At 42.9% G+C, this 18,269-nt stretch overlaps 1 protein-coding gene and 1 pseudogene across 2 annotated transcripts; both read right to left on the bottom strand.

The window, feature by feature from the left end:
- Positions 1-5,738: 5,738 nt before the first annotated feature.
- On the bottom strand, positions 5,739-11,581 carry LOC311099289 (transmembrane protein 141-like; annotated as a pseudogene). Its single transcript, XR_014615719.1, has 5 exons — positions 11,424-11,581; positions 11,068-11,138; positions 10,796-10,873; positions 10,591-10,698; positions 5,739-7,210 (listed from the first exon to the last, which is right to left on the bottom strand). The product of XR_014615719.1 is annotated as a transmembrane protein 141-like (transcript).
- A 1,845-nt stretch (positions 11,582-13,426) lies between these two features.
- LOC311099436 (uncharacterized protein) lies at positions 13,427-17,630 on the bottom strand (the record flags this gene model as incomplete). Its single annotated transcript, XM_084140123.1, has 10 exons — positions 13,427-13,906; positions 14,029-14,116; positions 14,231-14,308; positions 14,657-14,873; positions 14,983-15,043; positions 15,131-15,334; positions 15,514-15,912; positions 16,048-16,377; positions 16,601-16,754; positions 17,525-17,630. The coding sequence occupies 10 exons, from the start codon at positions 17,628-17,630 to the stop codon at positions 13,822-13,824; spliced, it is 1,722 nt and encodes a 573-aa protein (XP_083996249.1). The 3' UTR covers positions 13,427-13,821.
- Positions 17,631-18,269: the final 639 nt, after the last annotated feature.

Below are 18,269 nucleotides of genomic sequence, written 5' to 3'. Positions count from 1 at the left end.
TGCTCAAACTCCTATAAATACACTACCGGTCAAAGGTTTTAGAACACCTACTCATTCAAGGGTTTTTCTTTATTTTTACTATTTTCTACATTGTAGAATAATAGTAAAGACATCAAAACTATGAAATAACACATATGGAATCATGTAGTAACCAAAAAAGTGTTAAACAAATCAAAATATATTTTATATTTGAGATTCTTCAACTAGCCACCCTTTGCCTTGATGACAGCTTTGCACACTCTTGGCATTCTCTCAACCAGCTTCACCTGGAAGAGTTCCCACACATGCTGAGCACTTGTTGGCTGCTTTTTCTTCACTCTGCAGTCCAACTCATCCCAAACCATCTCAATTGGGTTGAGGTCGGGTGATTGTGGAGGCCAGGTCATCTGATGTAGCACCATCACTCTCCTTCTTGGTCAAATAGCCCTTACACAGCCTGGAGGTGTGTTGGGTCATTGTCCTGTTGAAAAACAAATGATTGTCCCACTAAGCGCAAACCAGATGGGATGGAGTATCGCAGCAGAATGCTGTGGTAGCCATGCTGGTTAAGTGTGACTTGAATTCTAAATAAATCACAGACAGTGTCACCAACAAAGCACCCCCACACCATAACACCTCCTCCATGCTTTACGGTGGTAAATACACATGCAGAGTTCATCTGTTCACCCACACCGCATCTCACAAAGACACAGCGGTTGGAACAAAAAATCTTCAATTTGGACTCCAGACCAAAGGACACATTTCCACCGGTCTAATGTCCATTGCTCGTGTTTCTTGGCCCAAGCAAGTCTCTTCTTATTATTGGTGTCCTTTAGTAGTTGTTTCTTTGCAGCAATTCGACCATGAAGGCCTGATTCACATAGTCGATGTTAAGATGTGTCTGTTAATTGAACTCTGTGAAGCATTTATTTGGGCTGCAATTTATGATGCTGGTAACTCTAATTAACTTATCCTCTGCAGCAGAGGTAACTCTGGGTCTTCCATTCCTGTGGCGGTCCTCATGAGAGCCAGTTTGCACATGAAGAAACGTTCAAAGTTCTTGACATTTTCCGGATTGACTGACCTTCATGTCTTAAAGTAATGATGGACTGTCATTTCTCTTTGCTTATTTGAGCTGTTCTTACCATAATATGGACTTGGTCTTTTACCAAATAGGGCTATCTTCTGTATACCCCCCCCCCACCTTGTCACAACACAACTGATTGGCTCAAACGCATTAAGAAGGAAAGCAATTCCACAAATTAACTTTTAAGAAGGCACACCTGTTAATAGAAATGCATTCCAGGTGACTACCTCATGAAGCTGGTTGAGAGAATGCCAAGAGTGTGCAAAGCTGTCATCAAGGCAAAGGGGGGGCTATTTGAAGAATCTCAAATATAACATATATTTTCATTTCTTTAACACTTTTTTCGTTACTACATGATTCCATATGTGTTATTTCATAGTTTTGATGTCTTCACTATTATTCTACAATGTAGAAAATAGTCAAAATAAAGAAAAACCCTTGAAAGAGTAGGTGTTCTAAAACTTTTGACCGGTGGTGTACAGTATTTATTTATAGATCGTAATGCACGTCTTGCTCTAAGCCATCTATAGAATCCCTCATGTGAAAGCAGGGCTTATGATGACAAACGTGTGCTTGTTTTTGGAAGCATTGTTTATCAGTGTAAATGCCAAACTACATGATAATGACACACCTCTGGTACAGTGAGGGAAAAAAGTATTTGATCCCCTGCTGATTTTGTACATTTGCCCACTGACAAAGAAATGATCAGTCTATAATTTTAATGGTAGGCTTATTTGAACAGTGAGAGACAGAATAACAACAAAAAAATCCAGAAAAACACATGTCAAAAATGTTATAAATTGATTTGCATTTTAAATGAGGGAAATAAGTATTTGACCCCCTATCAATCAGAAAGATTTTCTAAAAGACACCTGTCCACAGAAGCAATCAATCAATCAGATTCCAAACTCTCCACCATGGCCAAGACCAAAGAGCTCTCCAAGGATGTCAGGGACAAGATTGTAGACCTACACAAGGCTGGAATGGGCTACAAGACCATCGCCAAGCAGCTTGGTGAGAAGGTGACAACAGTTGGTGCGATTATTCGCAAATGGAAGAAACACAAAATAACGGTCAATCTCCCTCGGCCTGGGGCTCCATGCAAGATCATGAGAACGGTGAGGAATCAGCCCAGAACTACACGGGAGGATCTTGTCAATGATCTCAAGGCAGCTGGGACCATAGTCACCAAGAAAACAATTGGTAACACACTACGCCGTGAAGGACTGAAATCCTGCAGCGCCCGCAAGGTCCCCCTGCTCAAGAAAGCACATATACAGGCCCGTCTGAAGTTTGCCAATGAACATCTGAATGATTCAGAGGAGAACTGGGTGAAAGTGTTGTGGTCAGATGAGACCAAAATCGAGCTCTTTGGCATCAACTCAACTTGCCGTGTTTGTAGGAGGAGGAATGCTGCCTATGACCCCAAGAACACCATCCCCACCGTCAAACATGTATTTTATACTGATAACAAGTTCAAACAGGTGCCATTAATACAGGTAACGAGTGGAGGACAGAGGAGCCTCTTAAAGAAGAAGTTACAGGTCTGTGAGAGCCAGAAATCTTGCTTGTTTGTAGGTGACCAAATACTTATTTTCCACCATAATTTGCAAATAAATTCATTAAAAATGTGATTTTCTGGGAAAAAAATTCTCTATTTGTCTGTCATAGTTGACGTGTACCTATGATGACAATTACAGGCCTCTCTCATCTTTTTAAGTGGGAGAACTTGCACAATTGGTGTCTGACTAAATACTTTCCCCCCCCACTGTATACACCTCTCCTCTGATGTGTGGGCAGATGCTGGTGAGAGGTAGATTCTGAGTGATGTACAAGTCATAATCTATTCTGTCAGGAGCACTGAATGGCAGTAATCTACATAGCAGGGACATAACTATAGGCTGTTAGAGAGGACAGGAGGTAGAATACACTGACTTGAGTCAAATGGTCACAATTTCATGCTCTTACACCTCTGCTTCAAACCAGATGGGCAAATTCTCACAAGAGAGGTGTGAGAGTAGATTTACACATACGTGAGCCAGCTAGTGTTGACGTGCCTAAATAATGGTGACCAAAGCCTCCTCTCCAGAATTGTAGCATTTGCTATATACACTGAGTGTACAAAACATTAGGAACACCATCATAATACTGAGTTTTCCCTCAGAACAGCCTCAATTCGTCGAGGCATGGACTCTACAAGGTGTCGAAAGCATTCTACAGGGATGCTCACCAATGCTGACTCCAATGCTTTCCACACTTCTGTCAAGTTGACTGGATGTCCTTTGGATGGTGGACCATTCTTGATACACACAGGAAACTGTTGAGCATGAAAAACCCAGCAGTGTTGCAGTTCTTGACTACTACCATACCCGGTTCAAAGGCACTTCAATCTGTTGACTGGATGTCCTTTGGATGGTGGACCATTCTTGATACACAGGAAACTGTTGAGCATGAAAAACCCAGCAGCGTTGCAGTTCTTCACACACACAAACCGGTGCACCTGGCACCTACTACCATACCCTGTTCAAAAGGTACTTAAAAATCCTTCTTTAATCTGTCTCCTCCCCTTAATCTACTCTGATTGAAGTGGATTTAACAAGTGACATCAATAAGGGATCATAGCTTTCACCTGGATTCACCTGGTCAGTCTGTCACGGAAAGAGCAGGTGTTCTGAATGTTTGTATACTCAGTGTATATATACACTGTGACATAAAGGCAAACATGATCTGTTTAATGGATGTTTCAGAGGTAAATCCTGTACGTTGACATTGTACATTAACACTAACGCTGACCGTTTTAGCCTCTCCATTTTCAACTGCTTTAGTTCAATGAACATTATGTTATGTATCATTACAGACACCATCATCATCACATTAGCTTACATGGTGTCTGTGTTCACCAAGGTTATTATAGTTGTGTTTTTATTTCTATTAGTTTTGAGATCTGATTTACTCGTTTTTATTTAGTTAAAGTTTTATAAAAACATTTCTATTTCTTTTTTATAATTTAGTTTTAGGGACAGCAATTAGCTTATGATTGGGAGGCAAGGGGCCATTTACATGATGTATTGTTTTTGTGGTATTTGGGATGCCCCTTCTCGCCACTGTGGGGCAGTAATGCATAAAGTTATGGGTCAGGATGGATGAAGTAAACAGTAGTAGTGGGTGAATTTACGCAACAACCAGGAGCGTTGAAGCGCGAGGCTAATGGTGCTTTCAAGACAACTAGGAAATCGGAAAAAAAACGAGGTCAAATCATGACGTCAGTGATTTTCAGGTCGGAAAGTCAGAGCTCTAAAAAGATGCCAGAGTTTCCGACTTGGAATTCTGAGTCGGATGACCGTAAAAAAAAAAACATCCCAGTTGGAGCTCATTTCTTTCAGAGTTTCCAGTTTTCTTGAATGCACTGAAGTCGGAAGAACGAGATTTCAGAGTTCCCAGTGGTTTTGAACATGGCATAAACTTCTCAGCTGTTTTGGTCCTGTAGCTACCACGCTGTTAGCCTCATATGAACCATACTGATATCACGAGCTTACGCTGCAGTTGCTTCTCACCAACTGCACCATGCAGCCATCACCTGCATGGTGGGAGGCACTATTTGTCAACCAATCATTAGGGTGTTTTTGGTAGACCCACGCGAACATGACCAAAGACATGACTGAAACAGGAACCAACTTTGCCGCTATTCTAAAGCTTCAGGGTATACAAATGAAAATTATACTTGAGACCTCTCTCTAACCAATTAATCACGTTACGTTTTCAGTTTGTGAGTGCGTGATTTGGGGGTATATTTCAACATTTATAAAGAAAAACTTTGTATAAACAATAGCAGCTATGTTGACACTGCCATGTTGATCTGAACCTTGCGGTTGGAAAACCACCACAGTGTCTGACTTTCAGCTGTCACAGATGCAACTCCCCCGACTTCACTCGCTGACTTTCGTCTACAGTTGGCTTCGTTAGCCTTCCGGCTCGAACACACCCAATATCTGCGGTGCTACTCGTGGCAACGTCATCTCGCTTAGTCTACCATTCAATTATAAAGTAGATCTCAATGTGACCTGCCAGATTCAGAAGCTTGAAAACCCCATAAGAAAATAAAGCTTGAAAAGCCAATATGATTTTTGCACAAAACTTAAGAGAAAAAAACTAAAATTGAACATAATTTATGATGGATTTTATTTTGTTTTGGAGTCAACGATAATAGTTTCTTGCCTGACGACTCAAACTGAATTATTCCGCATACTTCAGTCTGAGACTGCCATCATTGAAGTCGTTTGTGGAGATGTCAAAATGAGGGGTGTCATACGAAACAACGTAATCACCGATTGGATAATAATTTCTAACCAATCAATCAGAGTATCAAAGCCAGTGACACATTTTCAAAACGCTGTTTTACCCATGTATGTTCTGGCTCTAGCCCAACCCATCGGTTTCTGGGACCAATCAAAACGGTTAGAATGTGTTTGTGTTCTAGAAATCGTTGGGGAGGTACTCAGATCCAGACTCATTGCGGAGAAGAAACTAACGTTTGTGGGTGTGGCGTAGCGTTTGGCCGGAGCATGGGTAGCCAGGCAAAATAGTTTCAGTATAGTTTTTCAAATGGGTTTAATTATTTTATTTCAGATTACTAAATCATTTTTTTATGTTTAGTTTTAGTTTTAGTTTCAGTTTACTATAAAAATCAATTCCCTTCTTTCCCTCCAGTCATCATTGCCGTCTTTTAATCAGTGCAACTTCCATTGATTACAGGTTTGTTTCATTATACAATATGCCAACCCATGCATAAAGAATAATACAGGATCATGAGCTTAAAATTTTAATCCCCCCAAAAAGCGAAAACAGATTTGTGGAACTCTGTCAAATTGCAGCAACATTTGCAACATATCCGGCTCCAAATCCAAATCTCACAGCATATCTGTCTGGAAATTGGACCCTTGTCAACAGTGGATTGATTACCTTTGAGGAGATAAAAGCTTGATGATGGCCATGACTTCTATTGCAATAAACCAGTATTTTCAGGATGTGATAATAATAATAATAATAATGGAAATTGTTTATTCAACCACAAGACCCAAGTTTCACTTGCTTCCCAAGGACCAATCTGTAACAGAGAATAACAATGTTTCCCCCCTCTACCTTTTCCATACATTACATATGCACTCGGCCCCTCAAACTCAACTCCGGACCTCGAAGCCAGTTCAACTGCTGTTTTTCATCGTTCCCCTCTAATCACGGACTGATTTAGGCCTTGGACACCAGGTGGGTGCAATTAAGTATCAGGTAGAACAGAAAACAAGTAGGCTATAGACCTCGTAGGGTAATAGTTGAATACCCCTGCACTAGGCTATACGGTACACATCTGGACACAAGTCAAGGTCGCTAAATCCGAAGAAATGCAATGATCAACTGAAACTAGGATCGGGAAGACACCAGTATCGCCATACTCATAAGTATCATGGCAAGGAAACAAAACACGAAGCGGATTTAACTTCTTTAGGAAAACAGCCCTAATGTTGGAAACAAACATTATGTTGTCATCCATTTTTTTTTTTTTTTTTTTTTAGTCATTTAGCAGACGCTCTTATCCAGAGCGACTTACAGGAGCAATTAGGGTTAAGTGCCTTGCTCAAGGGCACATCGACAGATTTTTCACCTAGTTGGCTCGGGGATTAGAACCAGCGACCTTTCGGTTACTGGCACAACGCTCTTACCCACTAAGCTACCTGCCGCCCTATTTTCCAAGCTATAGCACACCATTTTTTCACATGCAGCAGGTTTTTAAAGGACCAAAGAATTTGGTGTGCTTCGTGTTTTCATTTTGGCCATGGAAAACATATATAGATAATGGTATCGTCCCGGCCCTAACTAAAAACCTTTACAAGGTTTTCTGCTCTATAAAGAGGGTTCAATGAAGCTGCGTGAAAATAAGTCCAACATGGCAGAACATCGTCCAATGGTGGTGGTACAGTCAAACCATAATAAATAAATAAATAAATGTGCTTATTGATGGGGCTGAGTGGGTGTGATGTGAAGCAGAGAGTTGGGGTTTCCTGTACATGAGTATGTCTTGTGGTCAATCCATCACATCTCCATATGGGGTCTTCTTAGGCCCAGCTGATTCCTCAGCGGCAGGCTCTGCTACTACAACACATACGGACACAGAGAGATGTCAGAGAGCTGAATAAACCACTGGCCTCATTATCCCTCTTCATCAGGAACAGTATTGTGCACACCAAGCATTCCGGTGGAGTCCACATAGAATAGAAAAGTAGAATAGCAGCTAGGGCTGTTGCGGTAACCGTATTACCACCACACCGGCAGTCATGAGTCATGACTGCAGTAAAATTCCACGTGACCATTGAGCCTCCTCTTATGCACTCAGGACATGCGTTGGTAGTACCCTAATGACCATCAGGTCCTAATGGCCTGGTACTCAGGGCTCCATTGTCCCTCTAACCACTCTGACATCAATGCAAATGAAATCGAAAATCACAAACGCTTATCAAAACAGTGTCTTGCTTTTAAAACTCACCTCACAGTGATGATCAATTTGAAGAAATTAGTTCAAAAGCAGGTTGAAACTGAGTGGAAAACATGGCCGTTGTGGATGTTGTTTCAAAGCCTAACACAACGCTTTATAAGGTGATGATTATTTCAAAACAGCCATACACATATTAGAGCATATGCATAAGCTTATGAGCCCAAGCCCCCACCCCCCTCAAAAAACGATTACAAATTATGATTGTGCTTTTATACAAACCACATATTATGTGTGGCAGAAAAACACAAAACAAAACTGATTTAAGATGTCTTTGGTACATACTTGGTCTAGCCTATACTCCAAAATGAAACATATTTGAGTAATCGCCTTTGAGTGTGGACTGTATTATTTTGCATACTGAATGGACTGGGTTACCTTATGCTACACTCCAAAATGTCTATCCACGAGTCTGGGAGAGAACGTATAAATCAAATCAAATTTTATTTGTCACATGCACCGAATACAACAGATGTAGGCCTTACAGTGAAATGCTTACTTACAAGCCCTTAACCAACAATGCAGTTCAAGAAATAGAGTTAAGAAAATATTTACTAAAAAAACGAAAGTAAAAAAATAAATAATAATAAAAGTAACACAATAAAATAACAATAACGAGGCTATATACAGGGGGTACCTGTACCGAACAAATGTGCAGGGGTACAGGTTAATCGAGGTAATTTGTACATGTAGGTAGAGGGAAAGTGACTATGCATAGATAATAAACAGTGAGTAGCAGTTGTGTAAAAACAAAGAGGGGGGTGTCAATGTAAATAGTCCGGGTGGCCATTTGATTAATTGTTCAGCAGACTCATGGCTTGGGGGTAGAAGCTGTTAAGGAGCCTTTTGGTCCTAGACTTGGTGCTCCGGTACCGCTTGCCGTGCAGTAGCAGAGAGAACAGTCTATGATTTGGGTGACTGGAGTCTTTGACAATTTTTTGGGCCTTCCTCTGACACCGTCTAGTATATAGGTCCTGGATGGCAGGAAGCTTGGCCCCAGTGATATCCTGGGCTGTACGCACTACCCTCTGTAGCGCCTTACGGTCAGATGCAGAGCAGTTGCCATACCAGGCGGTGATGCAACCAGTCAGGATGCTCTCGATGGTGCAGCTGTATAACATTTTGAGGAACTGGGGACCCATGCCAAATCTTTTCAGTCTCCTGAGGGGGAAAAGGTGTTGTCATGCCCTCTTCACGACTGTCTTGGTGTGTTTGGACCATGATAGTTCGTTGGTGATGTGGACACCAAGGAACTTGAAACTCTTGACCCGCTCCACTTCAGCCCTGTCGATGTTAATGGGGGCCTGTTCGGCCTGCCTTTTCCTGTAGTCCACGATCAGCTCCTTTGTCTTGCTCACATTGAGGGAGAGGTTGTTGTCCTGGCACCACACAGCCAGGTCTCTGACCTCCTCCCTATAGGCTGTCTCATCGTTGTCGGTGATCAGGCCTACCACTGTTGTGTCGTCAGCAAACTTAATGATTGTGTTGGAGTCATGTTTGGCCACGCAGTCGTGGGTGAAAAGGGAGTACAGGAGGGGCCTAAGCACACACCCCTGAGGGGCCCCCGTGTTGAGGATCAGCGTGGCAGATGTGTTGTTGCCTACCCTTACCACCTGGTAGCCAGCCTAGGTGATGCTGTTGGTTCATTTATTGTGCAGGGTGGCTTACAGTTAGCTTACAATTATAGTGAATTTGTATATCATTTTGAATAGCCTTGTAATAGGGATTTTTTTATATTTTCATAATTAATAGGCTGACACGTTACCTTTAGCTACAGAATCTCACCACAATGCGTTTCCATCTCCTCCACTCTCTCCTTTATTCCTTTCTCGAGCGCAGAGAGGGGCTGTCAACAGTTTAGTGAAATATGTTTCGTTGGGAAAACATGTTACTATCGATGTTCCCGAACAGATTTCACTTGGTTTCCCAAATGAAGCAATGGGTAGCTCAAGGAACAGGGTCAGAGAGCCCATGGCATACAGAGTTTGGGAGGAATATCAACTGTCGCACAGCCAGAGCATGCTCCTCAAACAGTGGTTGATGTGTGAAGTGAAATACGTTTTCTTATATTTATTTCTCAGCTGCTGATATTAAGCACAGCTCCGCTATAAAACCAAAGTAGCCTATCCGGCGTCATAAAAAAACAGACCAGCAGGAAAGTGCATGGCCTCCATTCACTATTCGAGTGCATACTGATGACATGCATTTTTTCCCCCTGCCCATTTGACAATGGTCCATTCTAAAACATATTAGTAAAGATTAAATTGAGAATAGTCTGATGGGTGAAAATATGATCACTTGATGAGAGAACAGCTTTGCAGCCTGAGGCAAGGAACAGAGTGCAAGCTTATTTATTTTTTACTTTCTCAACTCATCAATAGCCTATAGTTGCATCATGCAGTCCATATATGTTTTGATTTCTAAGACATTCTAAGGTTTGTATCATTCACAACTAAAGTTGCCAAGTAATTCTAAATCTAGTGTATAGGACCTGTTTCAACTGATCACTTTTACGCTCAACATAGCCACTTCATATGCACACTTGCTCCGGAATGGGAAAAATATCATTTTGATTTTATTCAGCTAAGTTCAATTATATTCTTCTTACTATAAAATCATACAATATAAAATGATAGCAAGTGACTTATAAGGATATCTTGTCAGCTAAATTAACAAGCCTACAGCCTATGGCATGGAGCATAGCCAGATAACATACAGTACGCCAACTCATATTCTGTTCTTCTAAAATACATTTTATTCATATCATAATGTTTCTTTAGACCTGACTCAAATAAATACTGGATTTATTGTGCTGTGTATATTAACTTAATTTAGACTTTTTAAATGTAGATGTTCCAAAGGCACACATCAGTGGCTTGAATGCAGCATGTGTGCATGGAGGCCTGGAGATGTTAAACTTGTTTATGTTTTTAACGGTCAATTACCTTGAGACCGCCACAGCTCTAATAGCAGCTATACTCACTTTGTGCTGTTCTGTCTGGTACTTTCCCTGTCTCTATTAGGATCCATAGGTCAGTGCACTTCATTGTCTCCCAGCGCGTCACTGCATAGCTGCCCACCGACGAAGCCGCTGAAAGGGAGGAAGGAGACAAAGAGGGAGACATGAGTGACGTGTAGTATCACTTAAAGTAGTATATCAGATGTTGTGTAAGTCAAATACTTTTCACCTGTTGAAATCAGCAGGTTCCACTGCAGAGGATATGGTAGCCTCTTCTGAATAACCTTTTGTATGAGAAATATTCCACCTGTCCATATAAGAGGCAGTAAAATAAATGTTAGGAACCAATGGTAAGTGCCTTCAGCAATGGGCTTCACTAATGACCTCCTGTAGTATTTTTTATGCAGTGTTTTTATATGAGAAATTACATGCCTATTCAATTCCGTGGAGAGTAGGACACTGTTTTATATGAAGTCAAAGCATCGGAAGAGCATGTGTCACTCGCTTAATATGAAGGTCCCTGTCCCTTTCATGAAGGCATGAGACTGACAGGCAGCATACTGTTGTAAACCCTGAGAGAGAAAACAAATAGTTTGTTGGTTGTGAATGCAACTATCATTTGAGATGATTGCTTGATGTTGAATATGTCCTCTAAAATGTATCTGGTCACAACACAGGCACAACTACACACACACTAGTAAAAAATGACGAGGCTGGATAACCTGCCAATAACGGCAGAGAAGCAACATTTCATCGTCCAGTTTTACATTGGAATGTGTGTGTCTTCTAAGCTGAGCTGCAGCGGCCAGCAATACGTTGCATAAAGAGTTGAATAAGTGAAGAGAGAAAGGACCTACCGGATGTTTTGCTGCAAGCGCATCGTCCACTTTTGTGAGCCCAAGGTTCACAATTTCCATAAATAAAAACGTTGAAGTTGACGTATTTATTTAAACATTTAAAACCTAACAGAAGTGTTACACTCAGCCTGTACACTACAATATGGACATAATTGTTGTTATGAAACATGCAACTTCCGCATACACTTCTTCTTCGATGAGGTTTAACGGCGGTTGGCATCCAATAAATGATGCATTACCGCCACCTACTAGACTGGAGTATAACTCCTTTATACTTTGCTTGAAAATATAAAAACATACCCTACCATCTAACACTACACTCACAAAAAATAAAAGAATAATAAAATAACACCACCCTACTCCACTATTTAAATCTATTTAGTCCTACCTCAGGCCAACAACCTGAAAGGATGGGACACCACCACTTAACACACCCTGTAAATCTTCTGATGTCAAGTCTCGCACACCCAAATACCTCTCTGCAGCTGGCACCACAACCTCCATTTTCTGCAACTTACGTTACATCCCTGCAGTACAGTTGATAACCATTGCTATAAATGCTAAAAATCCAATCTTACTGAAACATATATCACTTGTTAGCCTATCTCTCTGTACTTGTACAGATCTACTACTCACACCACTCCTCTCAGGATCCCTCCCCGTTGACCCATCTTCCTCTACTTTCTTCACTGCCTCAGCATATGACAACTTTTGCACTACTCTAACCCTGGAAACCTCAACCTGCCTCTCTCGCATGGGACATTTCTGATCCCCAGCACCATGGGCACCCCTACAATTAACACATACCACTACTTTCCCCAATGCTACACATTCCTTTGTCTCATGCCCTTCTGCACACTTCTCACACCTAGGAACCTCCCTCCTACACACTGCTGCCACATGCCCATAAGCTTGACACCTGTAACAACGTAATGTATTCGGCACAAAAGCTCTTACAGGATTTACATTTACATTTTAGTCATTTAGCAGACACTCTTATCCAGAGCGACTTACAGTTAGTGAGTGCATACATTTTCATACTGTTTTCATAACTTATATATCCTAACATCAATTTGTTGGGCAAAGACTCAACATCAAAACTCAAAAGAACAGACAATGACTCTTCTGTTTCAGCACTCACCCTGTCTGCGTCGGTCCAAACGACGAGCATCACAAACACCGGGAATCTTCCCCTTCAGTTGGTCAACTTTTACATTTACTGCTACCCCAGTAGTCACTCCTTTCAATGGCACCCTTTTCTTGAGCGCAAAACAATTCACATCTCTTGCCCCCATTCGTTTAACGCGGAGCGCCTGCTCCCTCTGATGAGCAGAAACACAACAATTATCACAAGACCCCTTCTGGTTACCCTCACCGATTCCACAGCACCCAACTCTGTTTTCACCCAACCTGAAACCACAAATGTATCAGTCAAAAGACAAAGGTTCCACCTTTTCCAAAAACTTCACTCCTACTGTCACAGACTCATATTTATCCTAACCCTCGGTGCAATCCTCGGGCTCCAAGAACTTCACCACACCTTCCACCTCCGATACTTCGCCCTCATTCACTTCCATTTCTCCTCCTGTCTTCAGCTCACTCTGCTTTTACTTTCTACCATTCTTCTTTAACAACCCATCTCCCTTTTTTCTGCCATTTTTTACTGACTCAATCTCACCCTCTTCCTCCCTCTCTCTCTTAGACCTCCTCTGCCTCTCTTTTTCCCTCCATTCCTCCTCCATATTCCAAGTATACGTCTCCTTATGATAATACTGCACTTCTCCTGACATACATCTTGTTCTTTCCTTCTCAAGGGATGCCATTTAACCGGATGTCACAATCGCCGTACAATCAGCGCTCAACAGTGCATCCCCCTCCCGCATACACAGTAGAAGAAATCATTAATATAATATTTTTTTTATGGAGGTTTCTGTGATACGAAAATAACTTACAACCCCATGTGGACAGGAGGCATCAGTGCAGCTCTAACTTGAGGACCGTTTAGGATCAAAAGAAAAATACATTACTGTATTCTATTTTAGGGGCAGAAAAATATTTTGTTTGGTGGGATAGTTTATTTTCTGCTGAGTAATACTTTTTTTACCATATGATTGATGCAAAAGTTAGGATCTATGACTTGAGTTTCACTAATTGAACATCAGTGATTTGAAACAAACAAGGGCATCAAAATAAAAATAAAATGTTTACAAAATCTAATTCTGGCCGTTAATACTAAAGAACAAACAGTGTTGATTCTTAATTTTTTCCATTCACACAGTCTTTATGAAAATCACTGGTATTGAGACAAGCCCCCAAACCCCATTCTCTGAAGAAGCACCATTCTCTGTTCGTTTTAGATTTTTCAGTGTAAACCCATGCTTTCCTCTGCGGATCATTATCAGCTTAGCTTGGTCCAGTTTGTTGTTAGAGGATATCTTCCTCTGATTTCGCTCTGCACTCTCGGTCCTGTCAAAAGCCTTGTCCTAGGACAGAGATGGACACAGACAGAGGGTTAGGGTTACAGGAAGGGAAGTCAAGGTAGAACACAATATTGAAAGACAGAAGAGCATTCAAGTTCCAGATGAAAAGTCAACAGAGCCCGTACCTGTCTCTCAGCAGCTTGTCTTTATAGTTTCCTGTCCAGTCCTGTTGTGTGTAGGAGGGAGGAATGGGATCGACTAACTTCACTGCATCTGTTGTATGTACCACCACAAGCAGACATAAACACAAGCACAGACATAGACAGAAACAGATTTGTGTGACAGGAATAGTGCATTTGTGTTGTTGCTAAAATGTAACATATTCACCTATATGATGGGGGATACAGGGCAGTTTTCCTCGGTCTCTGGGTCCTCTTCTGAGAGCACTCCACTGGAGAAGCATCCCTGGGGTTATACAATAGGTGCACCATTACGCATGACCAGTGAAGCCTCTATCTATCTGACACACAAATACAACCTACCTGGTAGTCTCGAAAACCTGACCCTAGGCAACAGCAGTGACTAGGTTCTGTTTTCAATTACTCTTTTGGCAACTGCGCTAAAGTAAAAAATAACCTCTGTGATCGCCATCTTGCCAGCTACTATTTCCTATTTTATTCAAGCGGATAAGGTAGTGACATAGGCAGTGACGTAGCTCCTCTATGCCAAACTGACCTTCTATTATGTACAGACGTGTTAAGGAACATTTGAAAATGGTTGGAGACAACCAGGATGTCTAGACAGACTACCTACCTGGGCTTATTTGGGCCCTGAGGCATGATGGGTCTAAAGGCTGGTCCATGCCACGGTGGGACTGCCTCTCAAGTAGGTTTTCCTCAGTCTTAGCCTGTAGATGGAGCAGGGGCCGGACAGGAAGCACAGCAGGGCAGACGGACACTCCTGCCCTCTCTTTGGCTCTCCTCCATAAGGCCTTTGCATCATATCCATTCACCAGCCCCATGGTCATCATCTAGAACAAAGAAATACAGTAAAACAGGATAAATCATTAGCACTTGGATTCCCCCCAAAATGGCTTTGTTATGGCACTGTCTAAGATATCAAAGTGTAGGTAGGCCTACCTCAGATGATTCAATTTTGCTGCTCTCACAGCCAGAAGATGAAGTGGAGACCAAAGGCTGCCTGGAGAAAGACAAAGAAAAGAGCAAGTATAAAATCACACAACAAATCTACACGTCAACATGATCTCCCCTATGACATGAGGGTAACCTGTGTCTCTCTCTGTTGTGGTCAGTCCCTCTGTATCGCCTGCTGGACAGATGGACCTTGGTCAGATGGCTGTGTGTAGAGTGGGGTTTCATGGCCTTTTCCCTGACCTCTGTGACCTTTCGTCTGACCTCTGTTGCCTCGGTGACTGATGGGGGTGATGGATGAGTCTTAGGAGGAGGCTGACGGCTGGGGGAGTACAGACACCTGATAGGCAGCCAGACGGACAGAATGTAACAACACCGTGGCTTGGGTTATGTCCCACACACATGGGAAAGAGCATCACTCGAGATTGAATACTCTTTAAGTCCACCCTCTCAATGCATAGATTCAGTCACACAAGCTACATGTTATAGATATAATCTGATTGTTTCTCCTCTTCTCACCTCTGTGTGTGTGGGTACTCGTCGCGGGCAGTCCTCTTAGTGACGGACTGGCTCTGAGAGCGCCCTCTGGTGGTGATGGCCGTTACAGTACAGGTGTAGGCCGTGTTGGCGGCCAGATGGCGGGCAGTGTGAGCACGCTCCGTGCCCAGGTAAGCCACGCGGCCGTTCAACCTCAGCTCGTAGTTGAACAGGCGACCCAGGGGCACCAGGGGAGCGCCCCACATGATCTGGAGCTCATGCCTGCCCAGCACCACCATGGTCAGGCCGCTGGGTGCGTGGTCCTGGTCCTTGGCTGTACGGACCTCCACCTCCGCACAGGGGCCCACCTCTTCCCCAGGCCCCACTGCACACACACCCAGCTGGAACAGGGTCCCTGGGGACAGACCACCCACTACAGCCCTGGCAAATAACATAGTACAATTTAAGTTTGGTGTTATGGTTAACATTTCAGGCTGTTGTGTGGAGGACGACAATGAATCTTTACTCAAAAGGAGCTGTTTAAAAATCTATATTGATTGTTACAGCATAACTTACTTCAGCTCTGTTGTGGTATCTAGGAGTGTTTCACCACGATACAGCTGATACACCTTGGGCTTCAGTTCACCCGCCGGCGCAACCCAACTCAGTCGCACATGAGACGTTGTGCATCCAATCACGCGCAGCTCCTGTGGAGGACCAGGCCTTGTCCCCGTCCCCTCTGATTCTATAGCCAATAGCACGGGCTCGCTGCAGGAGCTGGTGTCCCCATCAGAGGTAGAGTGGATCAGTCGGAGTGAGAACTCATGTCCAGGTTTGAGGACTGAAACCGGTAAAGTCACATGACATTGGGTTCCACGATACAGAACTGTCTCTCTGTCCAGAAGGCTGAGGACAGAAAAAGAGACCCCATATCAGCTTATTGCTAAAAGGATTCCTTTTAGTATTTGTTTGTTATTTCTGCAATTCTATGTTAAATGCCAGTATGCCACAATGTGAAATAGGTTGTTTGTTAGCACTCTTTGATATTATTTGGTTTCCTCTAAGAATATTATGAGGAGGTCTATTTGGTGAAAAGGTCCCTATAATAACATTATTGCGTCCAGCTGACCTGTAAGTGACCTCTAGGCCACACTCAGGGAAACACTTCTCCCATGACACAGTGCAGGCCCCAGATGGGAGGCGTCTAGTTGTCGGGGGCAACGGCTTGACAAGTGGCTCCAGCTTCCTTAGACATGAGTTCACTTCCTCCCTGAGATCCTTGCCTATGGAGGGAGAGCTGGAGAGAGACTGGAGGAGAGAGTCAGAAAGGGATTGAGACAACATAATAAATGCAAGACAATTTAATTTCCATGAATTGCTATTGTCATTTCAATGTACAGTTATACCATTTTTACATTTTAGTCATTTAGCAGACGCTCTTATCCAGAGCGACTTACAGTTAGTGAGTGCATACATTTTCATACTGGCCCCCCGTGGGAATCGAACCCACAACCCTGGCGTTGCAAGTGCCATGCTCTACCAACTGAGCTACAAGGCACCAACAATTGATAACTGTTAATGGATATTGATATATTAAATCAAACTTTTATATAGTAATATGATAGATATAGTAATTTACATCCTATTGATATTGAAAAAAGTATCTATAGGCTATGTAATAATTGACCAACCAAGCAAACACTGCATTCCAGGTACATAAGCATAACCTGGTTCAACAGAAATGTTCCAGAGAGTACTGTAATAAGACAACCTTCAGTCGCTCCTTCAGAAACCTGTGCTCTCGCACTTGTAACACTCCAGCCGGTCGTGACACAAATACTTTCACTGCCCTGTGAGACCAAGAAAGGGAGGGGAGGGTGAGAGAGTGTGCTTCAGCTAGCTATCTATCTGACTTCACTATGATAGATTGTCAAATATTTTCCATGTTCCATGTTCTTTAGTGGTACAGTGACAGTGAGACTACTAACGCTTCTTAATCATGGAATGAGCTAGGCCCTAGGGTGTAAGATGGAGGAGTGAGTGACATACGTACATGGCAGCGAACCAGGCACTATCCTGGTCTTCTGTTTGTAAGCGGTAGAGAAGAGCATCAAGCAGGCTGGGGAGGGAGGAGCTACCCAGCACCAGAGCGTGTCCATCTTCTTCTGTTACTAGGCAACTCAATGCAAAACAGGCTGTCTGTCCTGCCTCTGGCCCAGCCAGCTCACTCATAAGGGCTTGTAGACTGTGAACCTGGAGAGTTGAAAAGAACAAGACCCTTTTGAATAACAGAGCTTGGTGTGGATTCAAAATCGACCATTTATTCCAAAATCCACTGTTCTCCTCAACAGATGTGTACTGTGTCTTACCAGTTGGTACTCTGGTGCAAATGTCAGAATGAGACTCCTGCCTCTTTCACTTCCACACAGACGGCCCAACGCAAAGGCTGCATTCATAGCAGTGTCTATTAGAAGTGAAAAACACAGCCATTAGAAGCATGCGGCTAAACGTTTATCTGTCAAACAAGAAAACCTGTCAGTGTCAACATTTGATGAAACATCCCGACTAGCGAAGCAATAAAACCATTCCTACTGGCATTTTGGGTTCAATAGTGCAGTGCATTAGCAGCACTATATTTTGCCACACAAGACCTTATCCCCCCGCGTCCTTAGCTCTGACCTGTATGGCTGTGTGCCAGGCATTGTACCAGGCAGCCCAAGGTGCTGGGGGCTGAGGGGTGGCGTAACAGGCCTTGGCAGGCCACCTCACACAGGGACAGCCTGGCCAGGATCAGGGCA

Source organism: Coregonus lavaretus (genome assembly GCF_964263955.1).
Source record: "Coregonus lavaretus genome assembly, chromosome: 24".
Classification (NCBI taxonomy): Eukaryota; Metazoa; Chordata; class Actinopteri; order Salmoniformes; family Salmonidae; genus Coregonus; species Coregonus lavaretus.
This window is presented reverse-complemented; position numbering and strand designations above follow the sequence as displayed.